Source organism: Choloepus didactylus, chromosome 7 (genome assembly GCF_015220235.1).
Source record: "Choloepus didactylus isolate mChoDid1 chromosome 7, mChoDid1.pri, whole genome shotgun sequence".
NCBI classification, from domain to species: domain Eukaryota; kingdom Metazoa; phylum Chordata; class Mammalia; order Pilosa; family Megalonychidae; genus Choloepus; species Choloepus didactylus.
In genome coordinates this window covers 62,467,809-62,492,952 of record NC_051313.1, presented here as the reverse complement: position 1 = coordinate 62,492,952, position 25,144 = coordinate 62,467,809, and the positions used below count along the sequence as shown (strand labels likewise).

The 25,144-nt window shown below is 36.3% G+C and overlaps 1 protein-coding gene and 1 pseudogene across 5 annotated transcripts in view; one reads left to right on the top strand and one right to left on the bottom strand.

Moving 5' to 3' along the window:
• Positions 1 to 25,144, top strand: part of CASP8AP2 (caspase 8 associated protein 2) — a 72,760-nt gene that overhangs the window by 29,434 nt on the left and 18,182 nt on the right. For all 5 annotated transcript variants that reach the window (XM_037844094.1, XM_037844095.1, XM_037844096.1 and 2 more), the window contains 6 exons: positions 56 to 124; positions 736 to 836; positions 1,421 to 1,495; positions 2,394 to 2,509; positions 10,289 to 12,489; positions 20,947 to 24,064. In XM_037844094.1, coding sequence (XP_037700022.1) covers positions 56 to 124; positions 736 to 836; positions 1,421 to 1,495; positions 2,394 to 2,509; positions 10,289 to 12,489; positions 20,947 to 24,064 — 5,680 coding nt within the window. The remainder of the gene's footprint in view (positions 1 to 55; positions 125 to 735; positions 837 to 1,420; positions 1,496 to 2,393; positions 2,510 to 10,288; positions 12,490 to 20,946; positions 24,065 to 25,144) is intronic.
• Positions 18,127 to 20,450, bottom strand: LOC119539596 (annotated as a pseudogene).

The following is a 25,144-nucleotide window of genomic DNA, read 5'->3' as shown; positions in this document are numbered from 1 at the left end:
AAAGCTTGACCAAGTGCATACAGTCAGTTTTAACTGGTCTTTGCTTTTCTTGCAGTTTCTCCACTTAAAAATAATGATGAAGGCTCATTGGACATATATGCTGGGTTGGACACTACTGTTTCTGGTATGTAGATTCTATAAAATAGTTTTGTTTGGTCAGTCCATGGTACATGTATATTCTGTTGTTACCATACTCTGGAAAGCTCGTAGCTCTTGAACACATTCCCCATTCTTTGAAATGACTGAAACTCTTAGACTTAAGTCATTATTTTCTTTCTCAAAACTTTACCAGTAAAACAAACAAATCGGCACACAACTTTCTTATTCATTAAGATCTCAGATTTAATTTGACCTTGTGCAAAAGTATTTTGTACCATTGAATGGTGGTGGTTGCTCTTATTGTCACAGGTTACATGAGATTAGAAAGTTTAGAATAGGTTGTTAGTATTGATATTTTCAAATATATCAGTAAGAATGTAATGTGCAGAGTCCAGTGACCTATCCAGGTCAGAAACTCTTTTCATACTCAAATCTTGCAAGGCTTTGAACAATATAATCCTCATAGGTGATTTGTTGACACAAGCATTTTAGGTACAGTGGTCTTCCAAATGCCTGTGAAATCAGTATAGATTTGGATGAGATGTAGGAGTTGGAAAAATGTATAGTCCTTTGAGGTGGATGACATCAAAAAGCTTAACATTTATTTTAATGTAAGGGTGCTTTTGTTTGTTTCAGACAGTGCTTCCAAATCCTGTGTACCTTCCAGAAATTGTTTGGATTTATATGAAGAGATCCTGACTGAAGAAGGAACTGCAAAGGAAGCAACATACAATGATGTATGAGTTGCCACAATTACAAGGGACAGTTATTTTATTCTTCTGCAGCTCCTAAAGTGCAGGCATTGAACAGGCACATTCTGTGTATGAAATAATCTGTCTTTAAGAAATAGTTCTTAGCTCTTAGACTAAAAGTATATTTATGTCACTTTCTGCCTTCAGATCTGCTTTCCAAAAGAATGTTTTCTGAATGCTTATCAAAATTCAGTTACAATTTTGCTTGACTATTTAAATGTTTGAATACATAAAACCTTAGCAGGCAGTCAGTATGACTTTTTTTTCATGATCTGTACTAAGTTATATTCTGTGTTCCTTATAATGTCCTAAGACATTAATGAGACAAATTTTTTTCTAGCTTATTTGAATACTTGAATTTTAAAGTTTGGAGATTGAATGTGAAACTAAACAAAATACTTGATTAGATAGGTCAAACTTTAAAAACCAGTAATCTTACAAAATAACTGTTAGTAGAAGTAGTCCTTCTCTCCCCTTTTTAGTGGATTGATTTGAAAAATTTTAAGTGTTTTGAAATGCCACTAAAGCTAGGAAAATGATGCTTAAATTAATCTTTTTGCATTTTACAGTTACAGGTAGAATATGGAAAATGTCAGCTGCAAATGAAAGAACTGATGAGAAAGTTTAAGGAAATACAGACACAGGTAGGATTGTGATGAACATTCTATTTTTACCTTTTTAACTTTTTAAATCAAAATTTAATAAAATGTACTTTTTATTATTAATAAAAATTAAAATGTTAAAGTATTAGTAGTTTATAAGGAAACTTTTTAGTATTAAGAGTGAAATAGCAAATTTGTAAAATACGCAAATATTTCCTGAGTTGATGAAATTGATATTGGAAAATTGCTTGAATTGTTAAAGTGATATTGACATCAAAGAACTGTTATGCTTAGACCAGTAAACCACTAATAGTAGAAATTTTATAGAGATGATAATAGGCGCTTCAAAATAGATGGTTTGAGAACCAAAGGTTTAGAAACATCTTTGGGGAAAGTGATGGTGCCTTCACAGTTTTTGCTAAAGTGACCCTTTTTGTGATCATGCTACAGAAATTGGGAATGGCATGTCCTGATCTGATTGATTTGTTTTTTGGTAAATTTTTGTTGTTTTTTTTTTCCTTTGCCAGGCCTCTAAAGAAACAGTCAATCCTAGATTCATTCTTTGTTCATCATAGAATTAGAATTAGTGCATTGTTGCAAGTTTGGCCTAAATTGTAAAATATAATAAATTATTTTTATTTTCGATTTTCAAGAAGATGACCCAGATGGAACATTTTTTCTTGTTACTTTTTTCATTTTGATCCCTTTTTCAAGTAGTTTCACTTTAATTGGCCTTTATCTGGTGTGAGTTGTCTTCTTTAAATGTCAACTTCCCTGTCTGTACAATAGTATTTTTCATAAGGAATTTTTGAGAATTACATAAGATAAAATGTATGATGCCAGGCATGTGTTAGCATTCACCAACCATTAATTAATATAAGTAATAGTGTTATTGATACTTTAAATATGTAATTTATCAATATATTTTATGATGTTTTAGAATTTCAGCTTACAAAGTGAAAACCAGTCTCTTAAGAAGAATATTTCAGTACTTATCAAAACTGCCAGAGTGGAAATAAATCGCAAGGATGAAGAAATAAATAATCTTCACCAAAGGTATAATGGAAGGGTGTAGGTCTGTTTATAAATTACCTGGACGTTTATAGGTAGAATATTTTTAACATTGAGTGGAAGGAAACAAGATCCATGCATTTTATTAAATATTTGTTTTAAGGTTTTACTGTGTGTTGGGATGGACATTCTAATGGTAAGTTATTATATTTGCATAATTAACAGAACATTGCCACATGCCTTTCTGAATATATTCAGTTTCCACTGAGATTTTGCTACAGTCCTCTTTGCCCCTAAGAAGATGATGGTGTATTTGGCATGGGTTCCTCTTGGTCCCCATCAGATTACTAAAATATCAAGAGGGCATCTATGCTCATTTCCCCTGTTATGATAGAGACTCCTTAAACTATTTCTTAATTGTTTATTCTTTTCCCTGTCATGGGGTTTTTCCATTTTCGTTCCTCTCTCTCGCTTTTTGCTTGGGGGCTATGTCGTGCTCCAAAGAACTTCATATCTCTCCTCCCCTATTAGCCAGAACTCTGAAAAAGTTGTCTAAACTTGCACTCTCAGTTTCCTTTTTTTCTACTGACTCTTGAACCCAGTCTGACTTCTGCCTCCTTTGTCATCAAAACAGCTGTCAATCTAGTCAACAGTTACCATTGCTAAACACATCAAATAGTTTTGACTTCTTATCTTGTCCATAAATACTGTTTGACACAATTGATCCTCCCTTCTTGAAATATTCTCTCCTTTTGGCCTTCATTGTGTAATGATTCTTTTTTTTAATATCATGTTTTTTTATTGTAGAATAGAACATATATCCTTGTAAGTGATAACTTTCCAAGTGCAATTTAACAAGTAGTTAGAGAGCAAATTTCAAAGAATATTGTAGGTTACAGTTCCACAGTTTCAGTTATTTCCTTATTATGAAATATAACATGTATACAAAAAGGTAGTATCTTTCAAAGTATGATTTAACAAATACATATACAGGAAATTTCCAAAATTGTTATGAGTTATACTACTATGGTTTCAGTTATTTTCTCATTGTGAAATAAGATGTATACAAAAAGGTGTAGCTTTCAAATTACAATTTAAAAAGTAGCTATGGAATATATTTCAAAGGATGTTATGGGTTATAGTTCCACCATTTCAGTTTTTTCCTAGTAGCTGTTCTAATACCATAGAAACTAAGAAAAAGAAAATTATATAAAGATTCAGTATTTATAATCCTTTGTTAAATTCCATCTTGTCTGGTGCTACCCCTTCCTCTAGTTTAATCATTTTCCCAATCTTCAGGGACCACCCTAACCTGTTCATGTTGAAAAGGGGTGTGCCGGTTTGAATGTATTGTGTCCCCCAAATGCCATTATCTTTGTGGTCTTATGGGACAGATGTTTTGGTGTTGGTTGGATTTGCTTGGAGTGTGCCCCACCCAGCTGTGGGTGATGATTTTGATGAGGTGTTCCCATGGAGGCGTGGCCCCGCCCATTCGGGGTGGGCCTTGATCAGTGGAGCTATATAAATGAGCTGACTCAAAGAGAGGAAACGGAGTGCAGCTGGGAGTGATGTTTTGAAGAGGAGCAAGCTTGCTAGAGAGGAATGTCCTGGGAGAAAGCCGTTTTGAGGCCAGAGCTTTGGAGCAGACGCCAGCTGCCTTCCTAGCTAACAGAGGTTTTCCGGACGCCATTGGCCATCCTCCGGTGAAGGTACCCGATTGCTGAGGTGTTACCTTGGGCGCTTTGTGGCCTTAAGACTGTAACTGTGTAGTGAAATAAACCCCCGTTTTATAAAAGCCTATCCGTCTCTGGTGTTCTGCATTCTGCAGCATTAGCAAACTAAGACAAGGGGTGTCAACTTTATGAGCAAAGGGGACACATCTAGTTGATGTGCTTGCAGAGGCTGTTGCCTCTTGGTTTTGGGACTTAGCTGGCATAGGAGCTCTCTGAAGGATTTAAGTTTCTGAAGAGTAAACTTTGTGAGTGAAATTTTTATAGAGTCTCAAACAGGGATCCAGGTATTCTTTAAGGGTTGGGGGACTACTGTTGTAGTGGGCTTATTGTATTGTGGTCATTTAGCATTTCTAGGTGAAGCTTGCATAGTATTAACCTCCAGGACAGCCTCTTAACTCTGTTTGAATTCTCTTAGACACTGAAACCTTATTTTGTTGCCATTCTTTTGCCCCTTTTGGTCAAAAAGGCATTCTCAATCACCTGATGCCATGGTCAGGCTCATTCCCGGAATCTATGTCCCAGGTCACCAGGAAGGCTCATTCATCTTGGGGGACACGTCCCATGTTGGGGGGAGGGTGATGAATTTATTTGCAGAGTTAGGCTTAGAGAGAGAAAGTCTACATTTGAACAACAAAAGAAGTTCTCTGGAGGTGACTTCCAGGCATAGTTATCGGTGGGCTTAGCCTCCCCTTTACAACCATAAGTTTTACCCAAACATGCCTCAATATTGTGGGCTTGACTTATAAAGTAGGGGGTTCCTAAATTCACGTTATGTTCACGATAATCTATCCGTATCTCACATTATCATCACTTAGTTGTACAATCTTCATCGCCCTCCATTTTAAACAATTCTCGTGACCCAAAATATCTTGTAGCTCTTGTCTCCTCTTAATTCTTTGTCCTTGGTATTTGTGTAATACTAGTATGGTATTCCTATTAATTATAGTCCCTAGTGTACAATATGTAGACTTTTCCTGTATACCCTTCTGTTGTCAACCCTCTGTCCTAGTGTCATACCTTAGAAGTGTGTCATGCAAGCACTTATCTATATTTGTTGTGTTGATCTGTGGGAAGCATGCCCTTAAACAACCCCTTTCAATCCTATTCACCTTCTGATACTTATAATCCCATTAACAAATAATCGTCATTCCTATCCATAACGGTACCTTTAAATATCACCATCATTAACATATCTGAACATATTAGATTAACAGTCCCCCTCAGTAGCTACTGTCTATCACTAGGCCTGCAGTATTCTATTCTATATTATAAGACATTGATATTGCATTGTTCATAGACGTAACATACAATATCTCTCCTTTTGTATCTGACTTATTTCACTCAGAATTATATCTTCACGGTTCATCCATGTTGTCATAATGTTTCAGGAACTTATTGCTTCTTACCTTCTGCATAGTATGTGCATACCACATTTCGTTTATCCACTCATCTGTTGAAGGACACTTGGATTGTTTCCATCTCTTGGCAATTGTGAACAGTGCTGCTGTGAACATCAGTGTACAAATGTCTGTTTGTGTCACTGTTTTCAAGTCTTCTGGGTGATATCAAGAAATGGAATTGCTGGGAGGCGGTCCAACGGGAACACACTAACTGCATCTGTCCAGCTGTCATCTCTCCTCTGTTTTTGTTGGTGTTCCCTCTGTGTACTATGGGGGACCTGCTGTGTCCGGTCACACCCTGAAACCGCAGTGCCTGGTGACCTCTGGCTCCTTTCTAATTACTTTCATGGAGGAGAAGCCCATTCCGCCTCACCTACTCCTCCGTCTTCCCAGAAGTTCCCCCTGTAATGATTCTTTTTTTGTTTATTTATTTATTTTCATTTTTAAAGCCTTTTTATTCACACACCATACATGAAATGATTCTTAGTTTTCTTCCTAACTTGAGGTTTATCCCCTCTATACTTGACTTTTTTAATTTGGGGTTCCTCATAGCTTAATCTTAGGTCCTTTCCCTTCACTGTTAGTTATTTTCTTTTGATGTAAGCTCCCTTAGTGCATGTCCTTAAAGGTTCTTCAAAATTACCTCATCCAAAATTGAATTCATGATCAAACCTCTTCCCTTGTTCCCTTGCTCAGTGGACTGCACCATCATTTATTTAGTTAGTATAAGCCAGAGACCTGGGAACAGAGTAACTATTTGATTTATTTACTTACTGTTCTAAGTCCATGAAAATGTCCCAGTTAAGACAACTGTCATTGACAACTTCTATGCAGGATGACTGTGTGCCACAGTTTATCCAGCAATATTTGTGTAATTATTAATAGCATACTCTTCTACTCTCAAAAGTGTCCTGGTTTAGGCAATAAATCAAATAGTTACTCTGTTTGTCAGTGTTCACCAGCTTGTAAAAACCTGCACTTCACTTAATGCCATTTGAAGTAATGACAGTTACCATCTCATAACCTCTTAGTCATCTGTCAGATCCAATTCATCACCATGTCCTGTTGATTTTTATATGTTTATACTCTTTCATATCAACCATTTCTCTTCATTTCTACCATCACTACCTCTTCCCTAGGTCCATCAATTCTCATCTGAACTCGTAGTAGGCTCTGCTAGTATCTGCACCCATTCTTGTCCTCTCCAGCATCTGATTTCTTATAATATATCAGCCATAGAATACCTTCTGAAGCCCAGGTCTGGACATTTCACACTCTCCCTGCCCCCTTTCTTGATTAAAACACATCAATTGGCTTTTCAGTAATTATCCTTGGGCTAAAAGACCATACATCTTAACTTGGCCCATAAGGCTCTTTTACAATATGGTTTCAAACTCCTTGTCAAGCTTTTTCGGTTTGCTATAGCTGCTGGAATGCAATATACCAGATATGGTTTGGCTTTCATAATAAGGGGATTTATTAGTTCAGAAATTTACTGTTCTAAGTCCATGAAAATGTCCCAGTTAAGGCATCAACAGGACAATACCTTCTCTGAAGAAAGGCCATTAGCATTTGGGGTTCCTCTGTCACATGGGAAGGTGTATGGCCGGAGTCTGCTGATCCTCTTCTGGGTTTACCTCTGGTTTCTGTGGCTTCTCCAAAATGTCTCTGAGGTTCTGTCTTAGCTTCTTATTGTGGGTCCTTGCTTATCCCAGGGCATTTTCTTTCTAAGCATCTCTGAGCTCTCTTCAAAATTTCTCTGCCTTTTATCTCTCATAGAGGACTCTAGCAAGGGGATTAGGACACACCTTGAATGGGTGGGGGTCACATCTCCATGGAAACAACCTAATCAAAAGGTCCCACTCTACAAGAGGTCTGTCCCCACAAGATTGGATAGAAAGAACATAGGCTTTTGATTCTTGAAGATGGTTACCAAACTATGTAGCTTACATGGTGTGACTGCGTGATTGTGAAAACCTTATGGCTCACTCACTTTATCCAGTGTACGGACAGATGAGTAGAAAAATGGGGACAAAAACTACATGAAAAATAGGGTGGGATGATGGGGGGGTGGAATGCTTTGGGTGTTCTTTTTTTACTTTAACTTTTCTTATTTTAATTTCTTTTTAAACTGAATTTTAAAAAAAAGGAACATAGGCTTTTCTGTGGTACATAATAGATTCAGACTAGCATACCAGCCTTGCTTTGAATGTTTACCTTTGCCCTAGGTATCACAAGTCTAGCATAGCTGTGGCATTCTTACAGTTCCTTGGGTGGACCATGTGCCTTGCCTTTACATGCACTATTTCCATTGCCTGGAATGCTCCCCTCCTTCACCTGTTAAATACCTTCTCATCTTTCAGGTCTTGACTTAAGCATCTTTATCACAGGAAGTACATAATCTGATCTCCCTGACTAAGTCAAATCTCATTTTCATAGTTGCATGTATACTTGTAATTTTTCAAATCATGAATGGATTATTTGATTATTGTATTTTTCTTTCACTAGACTGTAAGCTTCATGAGAGTTGGGACCATGTCTGTGTGTCCTTGCAATTTTATCAAGCACCTAACACGATGTATGGCACGTAGTAGATACATAATACATGATTGAAAATTGAATGAAGACGATCCCATGGTGTAGACCATATGGCATTATAGAGCAAGTTTCCACTTTAGACCCTTTTAAAAGAAAGGTGGTTGTATACATTTAAAGTTGGTTCTTGAATTAGTGGGGAAATTATATGTATTTTTCAGTCTTTTGGAGAAGGGGCCATGATGGTTATACAAGTTGAAAATAGAAACTAGGTGCATAAATAATGGGAGTTAGGTCCTTTGATTGTTTGACATAATTATGCATTATGTAATGAATGTTCTGTCAGCAGAACATTTGTCAAATATTGTGAACTATTCCTAGTATTAATGGAAGAGGTTTATCATTTGGTTAAAATTTCTTGTTTGATTTGTAGAAAAATGGAAATAATATAAATATAAAGTAAATGAAATTTAAGAGGATAAATTCTGGAAAGTGACTAATGTGAAAGTATATTTTAATATAAAATTTTTAATGGTAATATTTTTTATAGTATAGATGTATACTAATGTTATCAGCTCAGTGGACTAGAAGTATGTTTTAGTAACTATTAATTTAATAAATATGTATATCACATATACAAGTCCTTTGTTGAATATGTATCTTTTGTTGGATAAATGTATCAGAAATCTCATCTCCCATTCTGTGGCTTGCCTTTCACACTCTTTATTATGTATTTTGGTTTTAGAGAAATTCTCTTTATCAGGTTTTTTTCTTTTATGATTAGTACTTTTTGCATTCACATTCCCACAATTATCTCGAAGATACCTTCTAACAGTTGTTTGAGTCAGAATCCGTATGAGGTCCATACATTGCCTTAGGTTGTATGTCTCTTATGTGCTCTATTGCCCAACTTCCCAGCCCTCACTCCTTTTTTATGCTAATGATTTACTGCAGTAACCAAGTCATTTGTCTTGTAGACTATGCATACTGCTTTGTGAATTTGGCTGGTTGTTTCCTTGCAGCATCATTTGACTTTTTCCTCTATCCCATGTATTTCTTGTAAACTGGTGGTAAGTTTAGAGACTTGATAAGATGCAAGTTCTTTTATTGGGGTAGTGGAGGTAGACAAGAGCATATTATAGTTAATGCTGAGTAATTACTGAATTTCATCTTGAGGGATATGATATTGAGTGCAGCCTTTTTAAAGCTAATATTACCAAGATATCCTTGTGCGTACCTTTTTACATGTGTTTCTCTGAGGGCGTCTTAAAAGTAGAATTGCCAGATCAAAGGGTATGTGTTTTTAAAATTTGGATATGAACTTATAATACTTTGTAACAGAAAGAACCATACACAGGAAGGAATTAATTACCTGTGTTTTCATGATGGATTGTGCTCAGGTATGGCCCTAACATAAAAAACAATTTTGATTCTGGCAGTTTTGTCTATTGTCTTTAATGTACCATAACAATGGCAATAGTTTTTTAAATGATAGCATTGTCACTCTAGAATACACATACTACTTAGCTTTATCTAATTAAAGTAGGTTTTATGCTGGAGTAAACTTAATAAGTTTCTTTAGCTTCTCTTTTAAAATTTATACCTAAGACTAATTGATTTTCTTTGGATTTTGTAAGTTTTGGGTCTTTGCAGTTTTAGTAATGATTAATATGGATATTTGGGGAAGTTATGGAAGTTCAGGAAGATGTTGATATTTATATTCTTATAAAAACCTAATATGAGCTATTTGTAGTTTATTACTTGGAAATCTGCCAGTTTCCTGAAATACTAATATAAAACCTTAAAACTTAGACTTTAAGATTTAAAAAAAAAAAAAAACTTTGTATTTTGAAATAATTTTAGACTTACAGGACGTTTGGAAAAATCATACAAAATCTTTACAGAGAACTGATAGGGATAGAACTTAAAGTCTTCTAGATTTCCTTTGAACAAAGCAAGTGAATGAGTTCCTGTATTTGAAAATTGGTCCATTTAGCTAGAAGTGTATAAAATCACTTATCACTTACTTGTGTATACAAGGTAAAATTGTTTTTGTCATGTATACCCCCAGCTTTAAAGTGTCACATGTAAATATAAGTGGAATATTATTTAAATATCAATAATTGTTCTTTTTTTAAATTTCTGTTTCTCAATAGATTGTCTGAGTTTCCACATTTTCGAAATAATCATAAAACTGCAAGGACATCAGATACAATTAAAGCAAAAGATCTTAAATCCAGATCTCCAAATTTGGATGATTGTTCCAAGACTGATCACAGAGTGAAAAGTGATGCTTCTAAAGATACACATCGTAGCACTTCACCAAACCTGGATAAGGAAGGAAAATCACATTCTGAAAAAAGGAGCACTTCATATTTGCCATCATCTTTCGAAAGACAGTGCACCAACGGCACTTGGTCACGTTCCCATCAGGTTGGTGAGAGTAGCTCAAAAGAGGATAATAGAAGAGGGAGAAAAGATATTAGACATAGTCAGTATAGTAGAGGAATTGATAGAATACGAAAAGACTTTAGTACTAGTTGTGGTGATGGTGAAATGAGGAATATCGAAGCTAGTCAAAGGCTACAGGGGCGTCCTGAGAAATATGGTAAAGGTGAACCAAAGGCTGAAAGTAAAAATTCCAAATTTAAAAGTAACACAGATTCAGATTATAAAAGTGAACGTATTAGTTCTTGGGAGAAAGAGACCTCTAGAGAAAGGTCACACACTCGAGTAGAATCTCAAAGTGACAAAAGACTAGAAAGACAAGGTGAAAGATCACAAAATATAAATAGAAAAGAAAAATCACAAGACAGAGAAGAAAGTAAGGTTGACCAAAAACCTAAATCGGCAGTAAAGGACCAGGATCATTGGAGAAGACCTGAACGCGCATCGCTTCCTCATTCCAGGAATGAAATAACAAAATCTTTTCATAATGCAAGCAAATATCATCTAGAAGAGAGAAGAGGAAGGGAAGAGTGTAAAAGAGATAGAGGTGTAAGTAATCATAGTTTTCAAGATGGAAGAGTGCCATCATCTCTTACAAGCGGTAGATCTCACAAACACATTGATTCCAAGGAAGTTGATGATAAACACCAATGGGAAAATACATCTTTAAAAGCAGAAAGGCATAGAACTGAAGAAAAAAGGAAAAGAGAACGAGAAAGCAAAGAAGAAAACAGGCATATGAGAAATGAAAAGAAAACACCCACAGAACGTTTGCAGACTAACAGAGAAACTAAGAAAACCACTATTGATTTGAATAGACACACTGACCCAAAAAATGATAAAGGTGGAGTCTCCAAAAATGAAGTTTCTGAAAATGCAGATAATAAGGAACTTCCAATGAAAGCTGAGAGTGGTCCAAATGAAACAAAAAACAAAGACTTAAAGTTGAGTTTTATGGAAAAATTAAACTTAACTCTTTCTCCTGCTAAAAAGCAGCCGATTTCTCAAGATAATCAGCATAAAATAACTGATGCTCCCAAACCCAGTGGCATATGTGATTTGGAGTCCTTGGTGCAGGCTAAAACAGTGACATGTCTTCCATCTGTCAATGAACATATCACAGAGGAAACTGAACCAAAGTTACTGGAACCAAAAGATGCTCTTCCAGCAGCATCTGAACTCAGGATCAGTATTCCAGAAAGCAAAATCAAAGAGGAAAATAGTTTGTTAGTTAAATCTATTGAGAATACTATGCACTGTGAGGTTTCCCTTTGTGATAAAGTGACTTCCTTCTCAGCATCTATGGAAATGGAACATATGGAATCTTTGTTTCCATCATCAACAGAAACGAAACAAACTATTAATGGTGCAACCGCAGCTCCTATAGTAATGGACTTACTACAAACAGACATTTCCCAAAGCTTTGGCTTGGACTTGGCTACCAAACGAAATGATGGTTTGAATTCTTATGGTTTTTCTGAAGGTGGGGAAACAAAGGTGGCTTTTTCAATGAAAGTGACTGAATCCAGTGAAAGTGTTTTGCAGCCTGCAATTGAAGAAACTGGCATTTTGCCAATAATCCTTTCAGCAGATGGTAACCCAAAATTTGAGCCTTCTCTTGTGGATACCCCGCTTGTTAAGAATAAGTCTTGTCCTTTGGAACCTTGCTTACCTAAAGAGACTCTAGAATCTTCACTTCAGACTGAGTTAATGGACCACGGAATTGAAATTGGTGAAACAAACTCAGTATATCATGATGATGATAACTCAGTTCTGAGCATTGACCTTAATCACCTGAGACCTATTCCAGAAGCCATCAGTCCTCTGAATAGTCCAGTGAGACCTGTAGCAAAAGTTCGTAGAATGGAAAGCCCGTCCCAAGTTCCGTTATATAACAACAGTCATAAAGGTAATAGTTTATATTATTTTCTGTAACTTATCTTTTTGTGAGAATGTAAAATACATAAACAACACAAAGTGCCTTTTCTTTTTTTTAAAGTTAGCAGTTTTATTGAGATAAACTCACATACCATACAATCCATCTAAAGTTTACAATCAGTGTCTTTTGGTATATTCATAGAGTTGTGCTTTCATTATCACAATCTGTGCTTTTACCATCACAATCAGTTATAGAACATTTTCATCCGCAAGAGGGTTCACTATGTGGATGTTCACTATACAGACCCATGTTTCATCCTTTGACTTTCCTTCTAGTGACATACATGACCCTAAACTTCCCCTTTCAACCACAATTGCATCGACATATCATAACTGTTAATTACACTCACTATAATGTGCTATCATCACCTCTATCCATTTCCAAACATTTACAGTCAACCTTTATTATAAATTTTGCCCAAACTAAGCATCAGCTCCCCATTCTCCGCCCTCATCCTGTCTTCTTTTGACCCATGTTCTAGATTATTAACACCACGAGTTTGCTAGTTATATTTAGTCATATTAGTGAGGTCATACAATATTTGTCCTTTTGTGTCTGACTTAATTTACTCAGTATAATGTCTTCAAGGTTCATTCATGTTATCACATGCATCAAGATTTCATTTCTTCTTACAGCTGAATAGTACTCCATCATATGTATATACCACATTTTGTTTATCCATCAGTTGATGGACACCTGGCTTGTTTCCATCTTTTGGCAGTTGTGAATAATGCCTCTATGAAGATTGGTGTGCAAATGTCTGTTAGAGTCTCTGCCTTCAGTTCTTCTGAGTATATATCTAGTACAGGAATTGCCAGATCATATGGCAATTCTATAATTAGCTTCCAGAGGAACAGTCAAACTGTCTTTCACAGTGATTGCCCCAGTTTACATTTCTCCCAGGAGTGAATGAGTGTTCCTGTTTCTCCACTTCCTCTCCCTTGTCATTTTCTGTTTTTTATATAGTGGCTGTTCTAGTAGATGCGAAATATCTCATTGTAGTTTTAATTTGCATTTCCCTAATAGCTAGTGATGTTGAGCATCTTTTCATGTGCATTTTAGCCATTTGTATTTCTTCTTTGGAAAAATATCTGTTCGAGTCTTTTGCCCATTTTTAAATTGGATTGTTTCTCTTTTTACCATTGAGTTGTAGGATCTCTTTATATATCCTGGATATTAAATCCGTATCAGACATGTGGTTTCCAGATATTTCCCCCATTGATTAGGCTGCTTTTTCACTCTCTTGTTAAAATCCTTTGAGGCATAAAAGTATTCCATTTTGAGGAGGGTCCCATTTTTCTAATTTTTCTTTCGTTGCTCTTGCTTTGGATATAAGGTCTAATAAACCACCTCCTACCACAAGATCTTGAATATGCTTCCTACATTTTCTTCTAGGAGTTTTATAATTCTGGCTTTTATATTTAGGTCTTCGATCCATTTTGAGTTAATTTTTGTATAAGAAGTGAGATAGGGGTCCTTTTTCATTCTTTTGCATGTGGATATCCAGTTTTCCCAACTCCATTTAATGAAAATATAGCTCTGTCCCAGTTGGGTGTGCTTGTCAAAAATAATTAACCATAGATGTGAAGGTCTAGTTCTGAATTCTCAATTCAGTTCCTTTTGGTCAATGTGTCTCTCTTTATGCTGTTTTTACCACTATAGCTTTGTAATATGCTTTAAAATCAGGAAGCAAGAGTCCTCCAACTTATTTTCCTTTTTCAAGATGTTTTTGGCTATTCGGGGCTTCTTGCCTTTCCAAAGAAGTTTGATAATTGGCTTCTCCATTTCTACACAGGATGCTGTTGGAATTTTGATTGGAATTGAGTTGATCTGTAGATTAGTTTGGGTAGAAGTGACATCTTAATATTTAGTATTCCAGTCCATGAACACAGAATGTCCTTCCATTTATTTAGTTCTTTTTTTTTTTTTTTTTTTTTTTTTTTAAGCAATACTTGGTATTATTCTGTATACAGGTCCTTTACATCCTTGGTTAAGTTTATTCCTAGATATTTTATTCTTTCAGTTGCTATTGTAAATGCAGTTTTTTTTTTTCCTGATTTCTTTCTCAGATTAGCTCATAACTAGTGTATAGAAACTACTGATTTTCACATGTTGATCTTGTGTCCCACCACTTTGCTGAATTTGTTTATTAGCTCTAGAAGCTTTGTTGTAGATTTTTTGGGACTTCCTATATATATAGGATTATATCATCTGCAAATAGTGGAAGTTTTACTTCTTCCTTTCCAATTTGGATGCTTTTTATTTCTTTTTCTTGCCTAACTGCTCCAACTAGAACTTATAACACCATGTTGAATAACAGTGGTGACATTGGGCATTCTTGTCTTGTTCCAATCTCAATGGGAAAGCTTTCAGTCTTTCATCATTGAGTACAACATTAACTGTGGGTTTTTTTGTATGTGCTCTTTATCACATTCAGAAAGTGTCCTTCTATTCCTATCTTTCGAAGTGTTTTTATCAAGAAAAAGATGCCCGATTTTGTCAAATGACTTTTCCGCAGCAATCAAGATGATTGTGTGTTTCTTCTCCTTCAATTTGTTAATGTGGTGTATTACATTAATTTATTTTCTTGTTTTGAACCACCCTTGCATACCTGGAATAAAACCCACTTGATCATGGTAGATAATTATTTTAATGTCCTGTTGGATTCAATTTGCAGGTATTTTGTTGAGAATTTTTGCATCTATATTCATTAGAGAAATTGGTCTGTAATTTTCCTCTCTTGTAGTACCTTTATCTGGCTTTGATAGTAGGGTGATGTTGGCTTCATAGAATGAGTTAGTTAGCTGTTCCGGTTTGCTAATGCTGCCGTTTTGCAGAATACCAGAAATGAATTGGCTTTTATAAAGGGAGTTTATTTGGTTACAAAGTTACAGTCTTCAGGCCATAAAGTGTCCAAGGTAAGGCATCAAAAATAGGGTACCTTCACTGGTGAAAGGCCATTGGCATCCAAAAAAACCTCTGTTAGTTGGGAAGGCATGTGGCTGGCTTCTGCTTGTTCCCATGTTGCATTTCAAAATGGCGTTCTCCAAAATGTTGCTCTTGGGGTATTTTGTCCTCTCTTAGCTGCAGCTCCTCTTCAAAATGTCACTCTCAGTTGCTCTCAGGTCCCTGTGTTTGTGAGCTCTTTTTGTAGTACTCCAGTGGACTAATCAAGACCCACCCTGAATGGGTGAGCCCACATTTCCATGGAAACATTCAATCAGGAGGTCACACCCTAATCAAAGGTGTCACTCACAGTTGAATGGGTCACATCTCCATGGAAAAGAAGGTTCCTGCCTAATCAACGCTATTATGTCTGCCCCTATAAGATTGCATTAAAGAATATGGCTTTTTCTGGGGGACATAATATATACAAACCAGCACAGTAGCATTCCTTTCTCTTGATTTTTTGGAAAAGTTTGAGCGCATTGGTATTACTTCTTCTTGGAATGATTGGTAGAAGTTACCTGTGAAGCCATATGGTCCTAAAAGGTTTTTGATGGCTGTTTCAGTATCTTTACTTGTGATTGGTTTGTTGAGGTCTTCTTTTTCTTCTGGGGTCAGTGTAGGTTGTTAATGTGTTTCCACAAAATCATCCATTTCATTTAAGTTGTTTGGTTTGCTGATGGACAGTTGTTCATAGTATCCTCTTATGTTTTTTACTTCTGTGGGATCAGTACTAATGCCCTTCTTCTCCTTTCTGATTTTATTTATTTGCATCTTCTCTTTTTCTTTGTTAGTTTAGCTAAGGGCTTGTTAATTTTGTGATTTGTCCAAGAACTTACTTTTGGTTTTGTTGATTTTCTCTGTTCTTTTGTTCTCAATTTCATTTACGTCTGCTATAATCTTTGTTATTTCTTTCCTTCTGCTTGCTTTGGGGTTGGTTTGCTTTTCTTTTTTTTAGTTCTTCCAGGTGTGTAGTTAGTTCTTTGATTTTAGCTCTTTCTTCCTTTTTAATGTAGGTGTTTAGTGCTATAAATTTCCCTTTCGGTACTGCTTTTGCTGCATTCCATAAATTTTGATATGTTGTGTTCTTGTTTTCTTTCGACTCAACATATTTTCTACTTTCTCTTGAATTTGTTCTTTTTCTTTGACCCACTAATTGTTTAGGAGTTTGTTAACTAACCTCCATATATTTGTGCCTTTTCCGGTCCTCTGCCCGTTGTTCATTTCCAGCTTCATTCCATTACAATCAGAGAAGGTGCTTCATATAATTTGTCTTTTTAAATTTATTGAGACCTGTTTTGTGACCCAACATGTGGTCTCTCCTGGATGCTGATCCATGATTACTTAAGAAGTATCTACATCTTGCTGTTTTGGGGTACAATATTCTGAATATATGTTAGGTCTAGTTCATTTATCGTATTGTTCAAGTTCTCTGTTTACTTATTGATTCTCTGTCTAGATGTTCTACCTATTAATGTAAGTGGTGTATTGAAGTCTCCAACTCTTATTGTAGAGGTGTCTGTTTCTCCCTTCAGTTTTGTTAGTGTTTGCCTCATGTATTTGGAGGCACACTGGTTAGGTGCATGTATATATAGAAATAGATATAGGTGTAGATATAGATATATAGATAGATATAAAATTTCTTCTTGCTGGATTGCCCCTTTTATTAATATATAATGTCTTTCTTAGTCTTATGTAACAGCTTTGCATTTAAGTCTATTTTGTCCAATATCTGTATAGCTACCCCAACTTCTTTTTTGGATACTGTTTGTGTGGAATATCTTTTTCCAGCCTTTCATTATAAGCCTATTTGTTTCCTGGGGTCCAAAATGAGTTTCTTGTAGACAACGTGTGTAGATAGTTTGTATTTTTTATCCATTCTGCCACTCTGTGTCTTTTGATGGGGGAATTTAATCCACTAGCATTCAATGTTATTACTCTAATGGCAGTACTTACTTCAACTATTTTAACCTTTGTCTTATATATGTCATATCTTATTTTTGCCTCTCTTTTTACCTTTTTAATTACCTTTACGGATGCTCTTCATTTCTACACTTCTTCCAAGCCTCTCTCTCTTGTCTTTTGCTTTCAGCCTTCAGGACCCCTTTAGTATCTTGTAGAGCAGATCTCGTTAACGAACTCTCTCTGCTTCTGCTTATCTGTGAATATCGTGTACTCTCCTTCAATTTTGAAGGACAGTTTTGCTGGATAGAGAATTCTCGGCTGAGAGTTTTTCTCTTTCAGTGTCTTAAATATATCATACCACTGCCTTCTCACTTCCATGGTGAGACCTCATATGTTTTAAAAACAACAGGATGCAAACATTCACACTTATCAATGCCTTTTTCTTTAGATGTAGTTTGACTTTCTTCCTTTTGGCTCTTGGTCACTAAGAAGCAAAGTTAGATTTCCATACTGCCCATTGCTTTGAAGATGACCAGAAAAGGTCATCTTCAAAGCAGTACTCTGGTTGGGCTTAATCTTCAAACCTGACATGGATGACCAGAAAAGGTCATCTTCAAAGCAATACTCTGGTTGGGCTTAATCACTGATTAGCTGCATAATTTCTTCAAGGACATTTGTAACAGAAACAACATATATGGGTTTTCAGTTTAGTATTTTTTTTTCTCTTTTTTTTTTAATAGATGTGTTTCCTGCTCCTCATTGATATTTTCCTTTCTTTGAGTATATTGCACAATATTTTGTTACTGAATAAGGTTTTTGTCTCAGGCAAAAAAGTTTTTCTCCTCTTGGGAGGTGCCAATGTGTATTGTTTTCTGTGAGAGGTAAGTGGTTGTCTGTGTGGCCATCCTCAAAGAGGATAGAATTGACAGGTTTGTAGAATCCAGGTCTAAAACAACAGCAAATTATTTCAACTATAAATTTTCCAGTTTCATATAACATGCATGTTGTTGAAAAGATTCCTCCAACAATACCACAGAGTCTTATAAAGAACTGCCAGAACAAAATATGCTCTTCAGTAACTGTCACCATAAGAGAATGGGATCATATTTCATAAACATCCCAGAGACTCCATGGCTGTCTGCAGCATGGTTAATGATATGCTCCCTTTCTGTCACAGAAAACTGATGGTACGGTATCTGCTGAAATTTTATATGTGTGGAGTTTTGTTGGCAGAACTGTAATAAAATATTGAAACATCTGGTTGTGATCAACAGCAGTTTTTTCAGTTCCATCTAAAGGATTAATAATTCCTAGAACAAACTCCAAATGACAGATGATCTGTTCTGTGAGAAAAGTTGTAAGAATCATGGTTGACAAGTGCTGCCAGATATGCATGACCTCTGGGATCTGAAATTGCCTTGCCCACAGTTATGTGAAAATTCCCTGCTACTTTATTGACATATAGGTGACCATGAATTCTCCATGCATCTGGAGGCTGTGATGAGTCATCCTTCCTTGGTGGAAGTGCTGTCGATGCACTTTTAAGAGCACTTTTAAATATCACATCTTGAAGAGAATGCTCTTCTTGGAGCCTTTTCTGAATCAGCTGCCATCGTTTTTGCTGTGGTGAAAGATAAAGTATTCCTGGTTCATAAACTAGGCCATCAGTAGATGCAACCTTTGTTTCTGCTAAATTCAATACATTTGCTCCAACATACTGGCACTTCATGGCAGCAGTAATATCTATATTGATTCTCAATTTGCTAGAAAAATCCTTGTCTACTTCACATTCATACTCCATCCATGTAAACCGATACACTGAAAATTTCATTACAGTTAATAAAGCCATGGTGGTAAATGCTGTCAGAGAAACTGTTCCCCCACTGGGTGGACTCTACGTAGCTCCCAGGAACCTTTGGAAAGGTATCCTGTTCTTTCACTAAACTTTAGGTTTTTTTCTGATTTAGTCGCCTGATCTTCAGGAAAACCCTCCTTTTTTTCCTTCATATAGTCATGCTTGTGCTACAGTCCCAGCTGACCACCATCTTTCACAGAAGCTTGGGTCTCCTGGGCTCCCGTCATCTAGTGTATTTTTAATTCCATCTATTATTCCTTTTATTTCTCTGCATGCTTACAAATTCTTCTAAATTCTCACCCACTGTCTTAATATCCTTTATCTCTTTCTCCTTCTTCTTGAATTGGTTAGGAGATTTGTTTCAACATCATGTGATTAGTTGTTCCAAATTCTGTATGTCCCCCAATTTTTTTATTTGCTCCTTTGACTGGGCTATATTTTCCTGCTTCTTATTATGGCTTATAATTTTTTTGCTGATGTCTGGGCACCTGATTATCTTGGTGAGTTTTAATCTGAAGGTTGTATTCTCTCTCTTGTCGAAGATTTTGTTGTTGATTTATCTTTGTTTTAATGCTCTACTTTGGCACCTAGTTCATCAATATTACCCATCCAGGGCTGGGCCAAGGACCTATGGAGGGATGCACACAAGTTCCACAGGGCCCCAGGGAAAGCGTCAGGTAAGGACACCGGAAAGCCTTTAATTCCTCTCACCAAGGATGTGCTTTCCTCGTCTGCCTAGCATATGGCCCTCTTCGCCCAAAAGCCTTTTAGGTGTCTTCCCAGAGGTGCACTTTCCTCACCTGTTAGCAGATTGCATTCTTTGGCAGCCTATACCTCTCGGCCCTTAAAAGGCAGGTTCTTTTTAGCTCTCTTCCAGATCCAGACAATGGCTTAGCAGCACCAGGCCAGGCATGTTGAAATCACAGGTCCCAGCAGTATAAATTTGCCATCCAAAAGCTGGAACAGTGCTAGACCATGTCCTGCTCCATTCTTGGGAAAGTGGAGCTCCACAGCCCTCTCATTCTGCAGCACCTGCCCACCAGGGACAGACACCCTGAAGCTTTCTGTCCCAAGAGTTGGGGGTGGGTGCCAGGAGGCTGGGCTGAGGAAGTTTATACTCTGTCTCTCACTGCAGCTTCTCTTTCTCTTTGTCCTGCACTTTCCTGAGTGTAGTACAGCACTCTCCCTGATCTCCAGAGCCCCAGAACTGTTGTTCCCGGACCATTTCTGTCTGTCCCCTAGGTGCTTTTCTGGTAGAAAAGTGAGCCTAGCCTCTCCCTAATCAGCCATCTTGTATTCTTCCCCTTTTTTTTCTTTATTCATAACAGTTTATTAACATATTAGCCCATTGTTAACCAGATATGTACATTGAGTCTTCAGTCTCTAAATTTAGGTAATTCTTAATTATTTATACAAAAGCTGTTATCAGACTGAGGCATAGAGTAAGTGATGGTGCCAACATGAAGTAAACTACTCTCACAGTTGGTGGTTATCTGAATGACCAAACTATGACTGTTGTCAGATAACTTCTGAGCAAGTTTCAAGATCAGTAAAGACCAGTGGCAAGAACTAAATAGTAGGCATTGATATCCTGCTAAAAAAATAAAGCTGTTAAGGAAATGAATTGTCTTAGTGCTTAATTTTTTGTCATATTTAGGATTGAAATGCTAAATGACTAAGACTTCATGTTCATTTGACTTTAATATATTTTTCTTCCGTAGATGTGCTTCCACCAAACTCAGCTCATTCTACCTCTAAGAGTCTGTGTGATGATCTCAATAAGGAAAATCAAAAGCCAAGTCTCAAACCTGACAAATGTACAGAAGCAGAATCGTGTAACAGTTCATCTTCAGATGAATTAGAAGAAGGAGAAATTATAAGTGACAGTGAAAAATCTAAACCACAAAAAAGTTTTGAAAAAAATGTTAAACCTAGAGCATCTGCTGAAGCACAGAATTCAAAAACTAGCCGGAAAAGTCCTATGCATTTGGATAAAGACAATAAGAAACCATCCTCTGTAAAAATCCATCAGACCAATGGCAAATGGAATAAAACATCAAGTGAATGCAGCAGATCTTCAAAAACAGGGAAGAAAGATAAAACAATGAATACTTCCAGTCTGGAGAAAATAGTTGAGATTATTGCTGTTCCATCTTCTGTGCGAGAGGTTATGCACATGTTACGAATAATAAGAAAGCATGTAAGGAAAAATTATATGAAATTCAAGGTAAAATTCTCATTAATACAATTTCATAGAATTATTGAGTCAGCAATTTTAAATTTTACATCACTTATTAAACACCTTGACTTATCAAAAATCTCTAAGTCAGTGACTACTCTACAGAAGAATCTCTGTGATGTTATAGAATCTAAACTTAAGCAAGTTAAAAAGAATGGCATTGTTGATCGTTTATTTCAACAGCAACTCCCAGATATGAAAAAAAAATTGTGGAAATTTGTAGATGAACAACTTGATTATTTGTTTGCAAAGCTTAAGAAAATTTTAGTAAAGTTTTGTGATTCCATAAACTTTGGAAGTGATAGCGATGAGGGAAAACTTGAAAAAAAAAGTAAAGAGAAAGCTCAGTATTCAAATTGTCAGGAGGGGAATGTGAAGAACTCTGACAAAGAAATGCTGGAAGTAAAATCCTCAAAATCAGAAGAATCTCTTTACTGTAAGTCTTTACTGGAATGTAAAAAGTCTGAGGAGAAACATCAACACCAAAGTAACTCCAGTATCAGCACAGTAAAGCATGACATTAAAAAAAGCTTTAACACCTGCCTTGATAATACAAAGAACTCTCCATCAAAAGAGCACTCCTTGGCACTAAACTGTCCAGACACCCCAAAGCCAGAAAAAATTGGAAGTGGCATTGTAGAAGATGCACAGGCACCCCAGCCTGCAGCTTTGAAGCCAGAACGTAGTTTCGAAATTCTTACTGAACAGCAAGCATCTAGCCTTACTTTTAATTTAGTGAGTGATGCTCAGATGGGTGAAATATTTAAAAGTTTGTTGCAGGGTTCTGATCTTTTAGACAACAGTGTTAACTGTCATGAAAAAAGCGATTGGGAGTTGAAGACTCCGGAGAAACAGCTACTAGAGACTCTGAAGTGTGAATCTATACCAGCTTGTACAACAGAAGAACTAGTTTCAGGAGTGGCTTCTCCTAGTCCTAAAATGATTAGTGATGATAATTGGTCATTATTATCATCTGAGAAAGGTCCATCTCTGTCTTCAGGGCTTTCGTTGCCAGTTCATCCTGATGTGTTAGATGAAAGTTGTATGTTTGAAGTGTCCACTAACATAGCTTTAAGTAAGGATAATGTATGTAGTTTAGAAAAGAATAAACCCTGCATTTCTTCGATACTTCTTGAAGATCTAGCTGTCTCTTTAACAGTACCATCACCTCTGAAGTCAGATGGTCATCTCAGTTTCTTAAAGCCCGAGGTTTTGTCTAGTTCAACTCCTGAAGAAGTTATTAGTGCCCATTTTAGTGAAGATGCCTTACTTGAGGAAGAGGATGCATCTGAGCAAGATATTCATTTAGCTCTGGAGTCTGATAATTCAAGTAGTAAATCAAGTTGTTCATCATGGACAAGCCGGTCTGTTGCTCCAGGCTTTCAGTACCACCCTAATCTACCTATGCATGCAGTCATAATGGAAAAGTCCAACGATCATTTCATTGTGAAAATACGGCGTGCTGCACCATCTACCTCCCCTAGTCTTAAACAGAGTATGGGGACTGATGAATCATTGGCATCTTTGCCCAGAGAAGGAAAGGAAGCTGATGAAGCAGCAGAGAAAGAATATATTTTATGTCAAAATTCAGTTTTTAAAACTGTGGATGAATTGGGAAATTCCATAAAAAATGTTGATGGCAGTAAATTGACTGATAAAGAATCAAACTCTGTGATACAAACACAGGTTCCTGATATATATGAATTTCTTAAAGATGCCTCAGGTAAAGAGGGTAGTAGTGATGAAGTGACTGATGAATGTTTCAAGTTGCATCAAGCATGGGAACCAAAAGTATCTGAAAGCAATGAAGAATTGCCTCCAATGGAACAAATTCCACAATCTGTCAAGGATCATCTTCCAAATGCATATATAGACCTAACAAAAGATCTGGTCACTGAGACCAAAAACTTGGGAGAGCTCATAGAAGTAACAGTTTTAAATATTGATCATTTGGAATGTTCTGGAGGCAACCAGAACCAAAATGCTCGAATATTAGACGATTCTTTGCAGCCTGATACTGTAGATGCTTTTATTGATTTGACACAAGATGCTTCAAGTGAGAGTAAAAATGAAGGTAACCATCCTTCTTTAGCTGTTGAAAATTTGGAGTGTCAGGTGATATGTGTAGATGAAGAAAACTGTAAGGAAGAAAAGGTGCATGTGGTAAATAGATCTTTGGGATCCGTTGTTGAGAAATCCTATATTGATTTGACCACAGACTCTTCCAGTCCATGTGAAGTAAAAAAGGATGATTTAAAATCAGAGCCGGCTTCAAATTCTCATAGTTCAGAGTTGCCTAGGACTTTGGATAGTGCTCACAAAAAGAGAAAAAACCTTTCTGATCTAAATCATTCTCAGAAAAAACAAAAAAAGGAAACAGACTTAACCAGTAAGGAAAAGGCCAAGAAAATTACTCAAAATTCAAGTGAGAATGGTGAAACTCTCCAAAAGAAAGCCAGTAACAAAAGGGTTCCTGCAGTGAAATTAACGACAAGTCCAGGGAGTAAGGATCCGTCAGCCACACGCACCACATCTCCTATGAGCCTTTCTGCAAAGAATGTTATAAAAAAGAAAGGAGAGATTATAGTTTCATGGACAAGGTAAGAATCTCCTTGGGAGACATTTAAATTACTGGATATTTGGAGAGGGCAGAAACCTGTTCTGTCACATTATTGTAGTTTTAACCCTAGTGAATAAGGGAAGTAATGACTTCAAAATGGCCAAAGTTAATAGAAGATACATTCCCAGGGTACAGTGGAAGAGACCACAGGAATGGCTATTACTAGGGATGTGTTTAGCACCACTGTCAGAGCTTTTCATTGTGTTTTAACTTTTTCAGTTAAAAAGATTTCTTTCATATGGACGGAATTTGTATAAGCACATTATAGAGGAGGAATGATAGGTGCTGAAACAGGGCAAAATGTTGAAATATCTGCAATTTGATTTTTCCCCTAAATTAAATCTTTCCAAGCAGTTTCACAAACAGGTTGTACTTTTGACTGTTATGTGAAATTTTTAAGAAATGCAGTTTCTAGACCCCATAACAGACATAATGGTAACCACAGTTGTGACTCATTGTACTAGAGGTGCATGACATCCATCCCTGACTAGAATGCTTAGTGAGGGAGGCTGAATTTTGTTAAAACTAGTAATTATTTTGTTTGATTCTGCAATACTTTAAGACCCTATTTAGGTAATTTTCAGGTAGCTGAATAAAATCTCATTGTAATAGTAAACCTTGGTTCAGATCAGTAGAAAAGGCAGAGGTTTTAGGATTAGAAGATGGGAAATCTATTTCTGGTACTTTTGCTTAAGTGAACACTTTGGACCCTGATTTGTGTTTTGTTTTTATTTTTTAATTTAAAAAATTTTTTATTACAGAAGTTGAGAGTTTACAGTAAAATCATGCAGAAAATTCAGAGTTCCCATATACCCTCCCTCACAGACAGTTTTCTCTATTATTAACACTTTTCATTAGTTAATTTTGTTACAAAGAATGGAACAACATTATTATAATTATACTATTAACTGTAGACCATAGTTTACATTTGGGTTAATTATTTGTGTTTGTTCCAGTTTGCTAAAGCTGCCGTTACGCAAAATACCAGAAATGGATGGGCTTTTATAAAGGGAATTTATTAGGTTACAGATTTACAGTTCTAAGATCATAAAAGTGTCCA